We start from the raw sequence: 14,147 nt of genomic DNA, 5'->3' as shown, positions 1-14,147 counted from the left end.
AAAAAACAACCTCATAATATATCTTTGCAAATCAGTTTCTTCTATGTTTGAAAAGCCTTTTCATATATGGAAATATTCTATTCTCCAAGCATATAATAGGATCAAAATTCTTTAAAAGTGGAAATAAGCATGAAATTTATGTTCAAAACTAAATATGAAATGTTTACAGAAGGTTCTATTTTTTTGCTAGTGCTGTAGGAAATTAACTTAGAAATGTGAGTAAGCATGTGAATATCTTACCTGTAATTAAGGTTGTATATTATTATCAGTAAGACTTAGGCCAAGCTAAAGATAATTTTTAAATGCTATTCTGTGTGTTTGGTAGATATGGCAAATATGTTATTGTTTGGTTTTCATTTATTTTTTAGGTTTGTTTTTACATTTGTAAGTAGCACCTTCTTTGTATATTTACTCCACATGTAATGTTTTTTTCTGTCAGCATTACCAGAGTTTGAACCCATGTCTTTATATGTTAAAAGCAAGTGCTGTGTTGCTGAGCTTTGCCCCCAGGCAGATTTACTTTTTTAATCAGATATGCTTAAAATAAATGTCACTATGTGGCAAACTGTTTGAGGTATGGTTGTATTTGGAGTTTGGAAAAAGCCAGAAAGAAACATAATTCTGTAGTACTGGGGATTTTTGAACTTTTGTTTTGAATAACTATCTCTTGAAATCTTTTCTGTTAGCAAATCGGTAGAAAGTTCTAAGTTGTTTCCTTCACTATTAATTTTCTCCTATATGTGTGCGGTTCATCATAGTGAAACAGGTTAAAAAAATTAAGACTTGGCAAAAAAAAAGAAAAAAAAAAAAACCAAAGTATTTAAACTTCATTTACCATCTGTATTGCTGAGATCTGTTTGTTTCTGTTTTTAAAAGTCTTTGTAGCTTTTCATGATTCTGCCTAGTGCATCTTCTATTAAGCAGTTCAGACCATTGATAAGCATTATTCAGTGGCATATGGTCTGAGTGTGACATGCTTTGAAAAGAGTACAGAGTTCTGATAATGAGGATTCTGTGAAAATGGGAAAACCAGCATAACAGATATGCTTTGAGAAGCTATAGGATTTTAGCATCTTGAAACAATATATCACACTCAAAGGGACAGAACTGGCCTGCACAGTCTGTTAGCTCATTCTTGTCCAATCTGGTCTCCTTTCTTTTGGAGCCAGCATTGTCATCAACTTGCTGAATTATATTCTGACTGGAATGTACTTTAGGCCCAGAGTAATGTATCTACTTAAATGGAATCCTATCTCTCTACAAAAGCTTTTTGAGTATAATAAATTTAGAATATAAAAAAATTCTATTAAGTTAAAGTAAATGGTTCAACAGCTTACATATGTGCCTCTGCTTGCATCCCCTAAACAGATCACTCCTTCGAAGAATATAGATCTGTTTCTCTTTTATGTACAATATTGAATTTTTTTGTTTAACTGTTAGGTGGTCTGATATATTTCAGAGGCTCTTTATTGAAAAAATAGCAGTGCATTGTAACAAATATTTGTTAAACAGAAATGAACATTAGAATTGACATTATCATTTTCATTGTTATAGTTAGTCATAATTCTGCAAGCATACTGTCTTACCAAAAATTAAGCCTTTTAGTCCTGTGGTACCCATTTTTACGTAATAAATAATGTGTCTTATATCTGCCTGGAGTAGTACTAAGTACCCTTGGAGAGATTGAGATGGTAACTCAAACACGTTTTCTGAATCTTATTTTATTGAATCGAAGTTGAAAAAGGTTACTGTATTGATTTCAAAATCATTGAGACTTTAATTTGAAACATTCTGTGTTGTATAAACTGATATTAACACTGCTGCATTGTTTGAAGGATGGTCTGTGCTAAGCTTTGTAAGGTGGGTAGCACAGTGGCAGGCAAATAGAAAGTGGTGAAGAAGTATCTTAAAATTTTCAGCTTTCAGTACATGAATATTTCCCAGTTTGTTTGGATTTTTTTTGCTTGACTTAAAATGTTTTGATCAAGATATACAGAATAACAAATACATATGATTCGATAAAATGTACTATTGAATTCCTTCAGTCTAGCCCAGTAGTATTTTATGGTAAGTGATTAGCATCTATAAATTTTTCTTTTTTGGTGTTCACAAAATTGAGATTCATCTGTAGAAACTGATAGTAAATGAAGTTGTTTGGGTTTTTTTGTTTTTGTTTTTTTTCTTTGTGTGTGTGTGTGTGTGTGTGTGTGTGTGTGTGTGAGAGAGAGAGAGAGAGAGAGAGAGAGAGAGAGAGAGAGAGAGAGAGAAAGAGATTGCCCTCTTGAGGATTTTGGGGATTTTCAGTTCAGACTGGCAAAGCTTTCTTTTTCATGCATTGATTTATGTGAACATGAGGTGGGGAGAGTGTAAAACAGCTCCTCTTTCCTCAAACCTCCTATCACAAGGAGTTTTGGTTTTTGAATGGCAAATGGCATATTACTTTTGAGCTATGATTGTCCTGGGACCCTAGGAATTACACAGTTCACATAGAATTTATGAGGCAATTTAATAACCTTCATTGCAGGCAGTGTTTGTTATGTTAAATTGCAGAGAAAGTTTATTTGTTAGGTTCACAGATAAATGTAGAAATGCTGTTGCTGTTAGTTGTATATTACAAGGTAGAATATACTGCTAATACAATAAAAGTTGATAAGTAAAATTTCTGATGTGTATATTATTCAAAGTATTGTCTATTCAATGAATTGCTTTCTATGAATTAATATTACTATTAAACTTTACCGTCCTCTTTTAAGTATTACTGTAAGATCACTTTTCCCCACATTTTAAAAAATTTACAAGTTTTTTATTACAAAAACAAAATGAATAGGAATAGAAGCAGTGACTCTTTGTATGGATAATGTAGACTTACATATTTTTTTTTTCTAAACTGTAGCAGCCAGATAAAGGTCCCTTAATTATAGTTTTTAGATGGTTAATTCATGTTCACCCAAAGGAAGAAATGTAGCAGGTGTGGTAGAAGTTGCATGATAAAAGTGTCAGTAGAAGAGCAAAACAAAATAAAATCTAAAGCCAATATTATTTATATTTTCATTGCAAACATATACAATTGTACATGTTACTTTTTCCGAGTTCTCCGTTCAGGGTTAGTACTGGTGGCATGCAGTGATAAGGCTACAGAGATATCTAAAATAGTTTGAATGCTTATGATCTTCCTGTGCTGCCCCTAAAGTTATTCTTTGCTTTAAGGACAAGCAGAGAGCATCACTAAACAAAAGAGATTGAACTTTATCTTTAGTACTTTAAAGAAAAAAAATGATAATGAAATGTTGTTCTTATTGCCATCAAATTTGTGTTGCATTTATTATTTCCACTGTACAATAGAGAAAAGTAGAACATTCAAAGAATATTAATAAAATGCATTTCAAAAAACATGTAGACATGTGAAACTTAACTGAGCTAAATGGAGGTTAGACTCGAACTCTTTAAAATATAAAACCTAGAATATGTGATCATTCTGAATATATTGAAAACTTTGAAATAAAAAAGAAGTTACATGTCTAACTTTGAAATAAGGAATCATATTGCCAGTTTACTTGATAAAAAAGATACTTTGGATTTTCACCATAATTTCACTGTAAAAATAAAATGTATATGATTGTTTAGACACAATAAAAACCACAACAGAATTGCAGGTAAATACATGTTTTATAGATGTTTTAACAAAAATTCTAAATAACAAAACATACATGAATACTTTGAAACTTTAAGTCTAACAGGTTAATTCAAATAATAAGTAAAATGATGTTTGAAAAGCTAGATAAGGATGTGTTATGGACAGAGAGCTGGTACCCATAAACACAAAGAGATAGATACATACTAATAAAAAGAGAGCTGTCACATCTACTAAAGTGAAATGTTAATTCACCAAAAAAGAAAAGAAAACCCAGGAAATATGAAAGGCCTTTAGCTTCGCTGCTGATCAAAGCAGTGAGATATAAGAAAAAATAGTAAATCTGATTTTTTTTTTTTTTAATGATTGAAAATTTTCACACTGATATGATTTTATGAGCTTTTCTGGGAGAGAAGTTTGGGATGGACATCCTTCAAGCATCTTCAAACCCTTTTACCTGTTGGCAAATTCACATATTAGGCTAGTTAGTAGTAGCTATTATTACATAGTTCTAATGGGGGCAGGATTAAATAACATACAGAAGATTACTATTCTTTACAGATAAAGAAACTAAGGGCCAGAGAAGTGACTTCTTTAACGGCCACTAGGTTCATTATGAAAACTTTATTGAAATAATTTCTGTCTGGTAGGATTCATTTTCTCAATTTTAAGCTCAAATAAAAAAAAATAATTTTTAATATAAGATATTGAACCTTTGTAGACAATATTATATCATTTCAGATAGTCTTTAATCATTAAGGGGAGCTTCTGTTTATCATCATATTTTTTTTCTTACAGCATAATATTAAAATTGGTAAAATGGATAATATGTTTTTACCAAGTAGGAAGTCTTTTCAATTTACCCAGATTTATTGAAAACTATATATTTATTCCCATATACTATCATTAAAAGAAAACAACCAGCAGTGTCAATCAAATGTAATGGAGATTCATGAGTCTTTGGAAGCAAGTGCACCTATATCTTGAATTTGTGCTTACATTTGCAGATGGAGAACATCATTGGAACAATAAGAGATTCCAACCTGAAGCTGACTCTAGCTTTTGGAATCGGAATGCATCATGCTGGGCTGCATGAAAGAGACCGGAAAACTGTGGAAGAGCTCTTTGTGAACTGTAAAGTTCAGGTAGCTTTTTTTCCCTCCCCCATGAACACATATTTAAAAGTAACATAAAAGCTTTATTTTACTTAGCTATATGACATTATCTTTGTTTTTCAGGTTCTCATTGCTACAAGCACGTTAGCATGGGGTGTAAACTTTCCAGCTCACTTAGTAATTATTAAAGGAACTGAATATTATGATGGAAAAACTAGACGTTATGTGGATTTTCCCATCACAGGTAATTTCTCTTACTCCAAAGATATATTAAGCTTGTATTTTGTTATCCTTATCAGCTTAGGTTTATATAAATTAAACTTTGGGAATTCATCCCCTTTAAGTAGTGCTAAAGAAATTAAGAAGTGTTCATTTTCAGTACAAATGCTTCAAAAAATAAAAGACCTGGTTAATAACTATTAGGGATAGGAAATTTTGATTGGATACCACAATTAATAGATTTAAAAATTTTAGATTATAAACTACTGCAAAGGTTCCTATATATAATAAAAGAAAGGAGTGTTATCCTCCAGGAGGATGAAAGATAAGAACTAAATAGACTAAATAGATTTCTTATCTAAATAAACAAATGCCCTAGTAGGAGAGGTTTTTCTGTATGGGCCTCAGTTTTCCTTATTTAGTTAAAACAGAAATATTATGTATTTTGTGTGTGCAGGTATGTATGTGTGCTCACATTGTGTGTCGGGGCACGTCAGCAGTGTGTGTATGTACATGAACGAAGAGGCCAGAGTTGATAGCAGTTGTCTTTCACAATCACTATGTTCTGTTATTAACTAAAGCACAGGATCTTGCTGAACCCCAAGTTCATCTACTCTAATAACTGCCAACTTATCCTGCAACCGTTGTCTCTGCCTCCCAAGTGCTGAGATTCAGAAAAGCTGCCATAGCCTTCTAGCCTTTGTGTTAGTGCTGGGTCTCAAAACGTCTGTCCTCGGGGTTGTCTAGCAAGTGCTTTCTCCACTGAACCATTTCCACAGGCCCTAAAATAGCAATATTCGTAAAGAGCATCTTAAATCATGTAACTTAAGAAAAATTTATTTCAGAAATAGCATAAGCTACCGTTTTTAAGAAAGAGTTCAGGACTTAAAGCTGGGTATGGTGGCACATGCCTGTAATCTGCACCCAGGAGTCAGAGGCAGGCGGATCTCTATGACTTCAAGTCCAGCCTGTTCTACAAAGTGAGTCCAGGACAGCCAATGAGCCAGAGAAACCTGCCGAAAAAAAAAAAAAAAAAAAGGTTCAAATTTAAATCACAGTCACTTACTTATAAGTTAGGGACCCTATTAGTAGCGATCAAAGAAGCACACATGTTCTTAGAATACTCTGCTGTATGTAGTTCTTGCTGTTAGAAGCACGCCCTGATCAATAGTGGTACCTCATGCTCAGTGTCACTGCAGAATGCCTCTTATTCTCTCCTCCATAGATGTGCTGCAGATGATGGGGCGAGCTGGGAGACCCCAGTTTGATGACCAAGGCAAAGCTGTAATTCTAGTTCATGATATAAAAAAAGATTTTTATAAAAAGTTTCTTTATGAACCTTTCCCAGTAGAATCAAGGTAAGTTTGGTTTTAAACTACTATAATGGGCTTCATTTCATAGTTGGTGTTTTTCTAGTTATGTTTTTATTATAAATAAGTTTTGTTATACACTTTTTATTATATTCTTTGTCATCCCCCAACTCCTCCCAGATTATCTCCCACCTCCCTTCCCACAAAACTTCATGTTCATGCAACCTCCTTTCTTCTCTGTCCCCTCTTTCTCTAACAGAAACAAAAACAAAATAAGACAAAAGATACTAACAAGCTATTTGCAATTGATACCTCCTGGGAAATGGGTTCTCACCAGTGGAGTGACACTGTGTATCAGCCACACTGTGGGACAGGCCTGATACCTAGGAGTAATTGCCCAACACAAAACAGACCTCCATGCTTGGTTTTTGTTTTTGTTGTGGGGGGGTGCCTTTTGTTTAAGTTTATTTTGTCCTGGCTATGTTTTACTAAAAAGTAGTAGAATTTTACAACGCATTTATTACTGTGAGACAACATGAAGCCGTGATTATTATTGCAGGAGAAAAATTGTTGTATACCCTTAAGGCTACTCTATGCACTGATCCATTGGTTCTGGCACCCAGAACCTGGTGACCCAGGTTGAATTCTGAGCTCTGCCATGTACCAGCATGGCATTGAGCAATTTGTTTCTTATTTCATTATGTGTAAAGTGGGGGTGATAGCAATTCTAGCTAGTTCATTTGTATTTATAGGGATCAGATGAATAATGCTCTGTGGTGAGGAAAGCATTCAGTACATGTTACTTTTCTGAGAAATTTGTATTTTACTTGGTATTTGTTTTAGGTACTTTTCTTTTGGCAATAAATAATGTCCATATTAAGGAGGCCTATAGTTATGTTTATATTGCTGATCTTAAATAATTCAAGAATTTTATTGCATACTACCTGTAACTGCAACTCCAATGGAATGTTATAGTCTCTTCTTGCCTCTTCTTGGTGCTGTGTTCATATGCACCAAGCTCCACAGAGAGAGACAAACAACCGCATGCCCACACACATGCAGGCGTGCAAACTTGAAAGTAAAAGTAAATCTTAAAATATGAATAAACATTTATTAAAGACTTCAACAGTTCCAGAAGTTAGTGGTTACTTTTTGTTTGCTTGCTTTTGCTTTTATGTGTGTGTTGTCTTGGGGATTGAACCTAGGTCCTGAGGCATGCCAGCCACTACCACTGAATGTATGACTGGCCTCTTTCTTTCTTTTTATTTTGAGACAGGGTTTCATGGAGTTACCAAGGCTGATCTTGAACTTCTATGTAGCCTAAGCAGGCCTTGAAATTGGAGCTCTCTTTAGCCCCCTTCCCCAAGAACCTGGAGTGGTGGCTTTACACCACCAGGCTCTGCTGTTCGCTTGTTTGTTTCTATTTTTGTATTTGTATTGTTTGTTGAAATTTTCTAAATGTTCATGTCTTAATGTCAGGATTAGAAAGAAATAATAGCTATTAAAAAGATACAAACAACTTCATACAAATTATTTTTACAGTTTAGCTCAAAGAGTAAAATTTATTTTAAAAAATTACTGAAACCGACACAATATAAAAGTCACCATAGTCTGATCTTTCAGAGCAACTAACATTGACATGCTAGCACATGTAAATGTTTCTCTTACCAGATTGTGATAAAAAAGGAGGTTGCTAGATTATAGTCAGCCCTCAAGTAGAGATTGCCAGTACTTTTCATGCTCACTGTATCCATTTTGCTGTTACAAGTAAATTGAGATTGAAATAAAGAACATTTTTTTACATTTTGTTTTATTATCCAGTTTTTTTTAATTCATGCCCTTTGCAAGTATTAAAACTAATTTTAATACTTACATATGTTCCTTATGTAATTTAGCCCCTCCTTTTTTCTAGATGTTGCTTTCTTTTTTATTTTACATAAGAAATGAAACTTGGTATCTTTTCTCTCAGTCTTTCAATACATCCAATCACCTTTGTATATGCCATAATACCTAACAGAATGCTATTCAATTTTTCCAAGCATTTAATACTCACCGGGTGAATGGAGGAAATACCTTTGCTTCTCCTATCATCCCTGTCTTACCAGTTCTTCTGTAATTTTCGTTGTTCATTTCCCTTACAAGCTTCCTTTTTAACTCTCATCTTCTCTCGATAAGTGTCTAGCTCCCTTCCTCCAGCCTGTGTTTTATTTTTCCATATATCCATTCTTTTCTTAAAAAATGATGGCAAGGATTAGCATTTGTTGAGTGTTTACTAAATGACAGGTAGTAGTAACTGCTTTCAGCAGATTATTACTACTTAAGCTCTTCTGGGGAAATTCTGTATTACCGTATACTCTGTGGACTCTGTTCAGATTCTCGTGAACAGTGCAGCATACTTTTTTTTTTTTTTTTAACAAGAAAGGACCTAAATAAGTATGTGATAGTTAACAATGTGCTCTTAAGTTCATGGTGCTAAGTGATAAGTTCACAATAACTTTTAACAGTTACCATCAAATAATCTGTAATAAATTAATATAAATTATACACAGGTGTTTTACTAATACATAAATTACACAAACACTTTTCTGTAGCAGTAACATAAAAACCTAGACCTTGACTGAAATAAGTGATTATTGTTCATTGTATTTTTGTGTGTGTCTTATTCAATATCTAGCTTATTAGGAGTGCTCTCTGACCACTTAAATGCAGAGATTGCTGGAGGTACAATAGCATCAAAGCAAGATGCAATGGATTATATCACCTGGACTTATTTTTTCCGACGTCTTCTCATGAATCCCAGGTAAGTGTGGGCCTATTTGGGTGCAAACTGTATGCACAGAAAGTGCAAGTACTTGCAGGAAACTACAAACCTGTGAGTGTTTCTCAGTTCTTGGGACATTCTAGAGATGCAAATTTGGCAGAAAATAATATATTGTCTCATAGTGTCATAGTACAGGAGAGCGTGTTGATTGTGTGCATTTACTTATATAAATTGCTCTGGGATAATTTTCATGTGCAGCTGAGAGTCAAAACACTGGGAAACAGAAAGAAATTTTCTGAACTGTGTGGTCATGACTGTCGTAGGTACCATTGGAGTTCAGAGAAAATTAACAGTGCTAAAGAAGTTGGATGGGGAAGTTTATAAGGCTTTCTTGGGATTAACAACCCTACGAGAGAAGATAAGATTGCAGTATGTTTGTATTTGATTCTATTTTTCTCTTGCTAGTATATTAGATCTAGATTTAGGCAGCACTTTTTAGATGTTATGCCATACTCTGAAACATACGTATGAGTATACATCCCTTGTCTCTGCTGCCTCCTGTTTCATGTAGGAAAGACAAGTACTCTAAGAGAACTGTGAAAGTGACAGCTTCCCAGAGGATGTGACACTCCAGATCTTGAATAAAGAACAGGAGTAGAAAAGGTATAAAGCATTTAGACAGAAAAATAAAAGCAAAGGGTCCTGGGGTTTGGAAGCGTCATTGGTGTTTTGGGCATATGAAAACTTAATGTCGTCAGAAAAGTACAGAATGTGAGGATGAAGCTTGACTTCATCAGGAAGTAGATGAAAGCATTGGAGGGAACAGGGTCTGTGTCCCATTCACCTCTACATCAGTGTGCACCCCTTATCCTCTCAGAAGGGAAGAAAATGAGCCAGTGTGAGTGCTTATACATGAATTACCATTGTCAGATTAGGCTTTGCTGGGTTTCAGTTCCTAGAAATTTTGGAAGAGCATCAGTTGGGATGGGAAGACAGTTACAACAGAAAGACCAGTTAGAAAGGTGTTTACTAATAGGAGAAGGTGCTGAGGGCTGTAATGCATACAGAGGAAATAGAGCAAGGGTCAAATCTGAGATACTCCTGATGAAATAGTAAGCCATAAAGAGATCTTTAAAAGAGAAATCATTTTTAAAAAATGTCATTATGAAATCATACTGTTAGTGTCCACAGAAATTTTCTTTCAGCCAGCATTTCTCCTTATACAGATAGCAGTCTTAAATTACTGTCCCTTAACTATTAAGGCATTTGGGATGGTGCTGGTAAAATGGAGAACATGGCCTACAGTACAAGTGAGTTTGATAGCAGATTGCTTCTTACTCTGTCCAAAAAACATTGCCTTTTGTATTTTATAACACAAAAAATAAAATAAAATAAAAGTTCTAAGGTTTCATTTGGAAAGGATTTAGGAAAAGTCTTTCAAAAATAATGACAAGAAACTCTATTCCAAACCTATCTTCCCTATGCTAATATCTTTTACATCACAGTACAATTTTCAAACTCAGGAAATTGACATTTATATAAAACTATTTGCTAACTTGCAGCTTTACCTATTGTCCTGCTAAACCTCCATTTGCTTAGAATCCAACATACTATTCTACATTACAGTTGGCTGAATTATCTCCTTTGTTCTGTCTACCCTGTGCCATTTTTATCTTTCGGTACCTGAAAATGTTACCTCTTGATGAATGCTGCCTAGTTATCTTGTACACCATCCTTTGGTGGTTTGGGTAGGCAGAAGTCCCCTCATCTGGCCTTTTTACAACACCACTGAAGCAGCACTGTTTTCTTCTTCTTTTTTTTTTTTAATTTTATTTTTTTCTTATTAGTTACATTTTATTAACTCTGTATCCCAGCTGTATCCCTCTCACTCATTCCTTCCCAATCCCCCACCCTACCTCCCTCATCTCCACCCTGCCCCTTTCCAAGTGCACTGATAAGGGGGGACCTCCTCCCCATTCATCAGATCCTGTTTTATCAGGTATCTTCAGGACTGGCTGCAAAGCCCTCCTCTGTGGCCTAACAGGACTGTTCCTCCCTTGGGGGGTGGGGAGGTCAAAGAGCCAGCCATTGAGTTCCTGTTAGAAATAGTCCTTGTTCCCCTCACTATGGGAAACCTATTGGTTACTGAGCTACCACGGGCTACATCCGAGCAGAGGTTCTAGGTTATATCCATACATGGTCCTTGGTTGAATGTCAGTCTCAGAAAAGACCCTGTGCCAGATATATTTGGTCCTTGTGGAGCTCCTATCCTTTCCCCATCATACTAACTCCCCTTATTTCATATGATTCCCTGTAGTCTGCTCAAGGTTTGGTCATGAGTCTTTGTATCTGCTTTGAAAACACTGCTAGTTAGAGTCTTTCAGATGCCCTCAGTAGACTCCTGTCATGTGTTCAATGCACATCCCATCTGTCTTTCTAAACGAAGATTGATCATCTTACCCCATGTCCGCTCTCTTGATTATCTTTTTTAGGTGTATAGATTTCATTATGTTTATCATATCTTATAGGTGTATATAAGTGAGTATATACCGTGTTTGTCTTTTTTCCTTCTGGGATATTTCACTCAGGATGATCTTTTCTAGATCCCACCATTTGCCTGCAAATTTCATGATTTCCTCCTTTTTGATTGCTGAGTAGTATTCCATTGTGTAAAAATACCACAATTTCTGTATCCATTCCTCCATTGATGGACATCTGGGTTGTTTCCAGGTTCTGGCTATTACAAATAAAGCTGCTATAAACATGGTTGAGCAAGTATCCCTTTTGTGTACTTGAGCAAACTTTGGGTATATACCTAGCAGTGGTATAGCTGGGTCTCGAGGAAGCACTAGTCCTAATTGTCTGAGAAAGCGCCAGATAGATTTCCAAAGTGGTTCACTGTTCTCTTCTTATCACACCTTGTATGTTCTTCTCTAGAGGTTCTTTTTGTATCTACATATCACCTGGATATTGGGTTTCAAAGTGTGCTGATGGTGGGTCTGCGCTTTATCAAGTTACAGCTGTATTTTCACACCAGCAATGTGAATGCTACAACACAGCCTTCCGCCAGTGTTTCATTCTTACTGTATCTAAAGCTACATTAACCATAAACCTATCAAAATTCTCTAATCTCGTTTTCTTTTGTTGATATTACCACTGATCAGTTTACCTTTGCTTCAGAACCAATCTTTTCTTACTTTCTTTTTCTTTCCCTAGTTTCAGTCACTCTTCACCTGCTTCTAGTCTACCCCGTTCTAGTTTCATTTGTATTCTATCAAACAGGGTTTATCAAAAATTAAATTATGTAGAAAATGTAAAGTAGATATACTTTGGTTTGGATTGGTTTGTCTTCATTTTTTTTTTTTTTTAGAGAGAGGAAATCTATATATAGCCATAAAAAATAGTAGGAATTAAAGTCAGAACTTGAAGTGATACACAGTGATGAAATTTTAAAGGGAAATTATACTAGATTTTTGATCCAAGGAACTTTGGGTATTGGTGACTTCTGTGTCTCCTGTTCACCCATCGTTGCAGTTATTTTGTAGATCAACATGTGTTGCAGAGTTTACATTGCCTCACAAGCTGTGTCTGATAGCCAGCACTGCCTCGGTGAAAATTTGAGGACTGCATGTCAGAAGAGTCCACCATCTTAATGACCTACCTTAGTGAGGTTTCTTCTTGTGGCAGCTGCTTTCCCTGCTGCCTTGACCTGCAGGGCATTTTCCACAGCTACTGGAAGAGTACCCACAGCACCTCCAGTAATCAGGCTCCTCTCCCTTAGGGCTTTTGCTGCCACTGTTGATGCTGTGTGGCACACCTTCCCCAGCCCTCATAGCCACTCAGGTTGTGACAGTCTGAAGTATTCTCATCACATTTTTAGGATGCAAAAGTATCTGCTCTTGACTGTCCTCAGCACGTGTACTTATTTATTATTTAGTAGTTACCTAAGTCAATATTTTAGATAACTTTAGTTAGAATGAATAGTTCATTCTAACTGTTTAGAATATACAAACCTGTTCACAAATTTTTCTGGGTCAATTAATCATTGCAGAATACAGAAATTATCTTTTTAATAGCCTTGTTACTTGCTGGACAGCATAACACCCCAAGTCCCAGCCATAATTCTAGCTGTTTTGAAGATGCATTAGTCAAGTAAACAAAAGTTTTTGCTTTGTTGTGATGACTAAGCCATGTAGGAGTGTGTGGGCTAAGGCTTTGGCTTTCATTCTGAGGAAAATGGGTACTATGGCAGTGTTTTAACACAGGACAGAATCTTTTTGTGTCATAAGTTAGGTCAGTTATAATAATAAATCCTGTCGGTGGTTTATATTTTCCTGTTTTAAGGTAGAAGTTCTCAGATCTATTTATGTCCGTTTATTTGGGGGCTGGGAATTGAGACAGGCTTTCACTGTGTAGCTCTGATGCTACTCTGGAACTCACTATGTAGACAAGGCTTGTCTCAAACTCAACAGAAATACATCCTGCCTCTGCGTGCCCAGTACTGGGTTCAAAAGTGTGCATCAACACACCCAGTTAAGATCCATTTTATTTAAATCAAACTAAACTTTTAATCAAGCTAACATTGTTAGCTACATACAAAATTAGAATGACAGTTTTAAAATGAATAAACTTTATTGCTAAAATTTTACACCTGTAATCTCATCACTTGGGAGGCTGAGTCAGGAGCAGTGCTACAAGATTGAGGCTATGTTGGCTGACATAGTAAGACTGTGTCTCAAAACAACATGATAGAGTGCAAGCAAGAGTACGCAATAGCCTTTTAACATGCAAAACAAAACTGGCCTTTCCTCTGGTGGCTGCCATCATGTGAGCAAAGCTGGGTGCATACAGATACATCCAGGAGCTGTGGAGGGAGAAACAGTTACCTAGGTGATGTGCTGTCTTTTGAGTCTGCTGCTGGAACCACCTCCAGCTGTCTGCACTACCCAGGCTTCTCATGCAGCCTTCCCTGATAAAGCACAAAGGCTGAGATACAAAGCTAAGCAAGATTGTAGCATACTCATGCTCCATGTGGTGGCCACAAATGTCCAGTTCCAAAGGGTGAAAATTATGGCAAGCCTATCTGTTGTGGTGGTAACCAGCTAATTTTT

The 14,147-nt window shown here is 35.7% G+C and overlaps 1 protein-coding gene across 1 annotated transcript in view; it reads left to right on the top strand.

Annotated features, from left to right (window-relative positions):
• Positions 1 to 14,147, top strand: part of Ascc3 (activating signal cointegrator 1 complex subunit 3) — a 312,705-nt gene that overhangs the window by 177,519 nt on the left and 121,039 nt on the right. Inside the window, exons 31-34 of the mRNA XM_055616194.1 lie at positions 4,639 to 4,776; positions 4,870 to 4,990; positions 6,191 to 6,323; positions 8,950 to 9,075. Coding sequence (XP_055472169.1) covers positions 4,639 to 4,776; positions 4,870 to 4,990; positions 6,191 to 6,323; positions 8,950 to 9,075 — 518 coding nt within the window. The remainder of the gene's footprint in view (positions 1 to 4,638; positions 4,777 to 4,869; positions 4,991 to 6,190; positions 6,324 to 8,949; positions 9,076 to 14,147) is intronic.

The sequence above is a fragment of the Psammomys obesus genome, unplaced genomic scaffold, assembly GCF_907164565.1.
Source record: "Psammomys obesus unplaced genomic scaffold, mPsaObe1.curated_primary_1811, whole genome shotgun sequence".
Classification (NCBI taxonomy): Eukaryota; Metazoa; Chordata; class Mammalia; order Rodentia; family Muridae; genus Psammomys; species Psammomys obesus.
The sequence above is the reverse complement of the archived record's forward strand: the minus strand, read 5'-3'. Positions and strand labels throughout refer to the sequence as shown.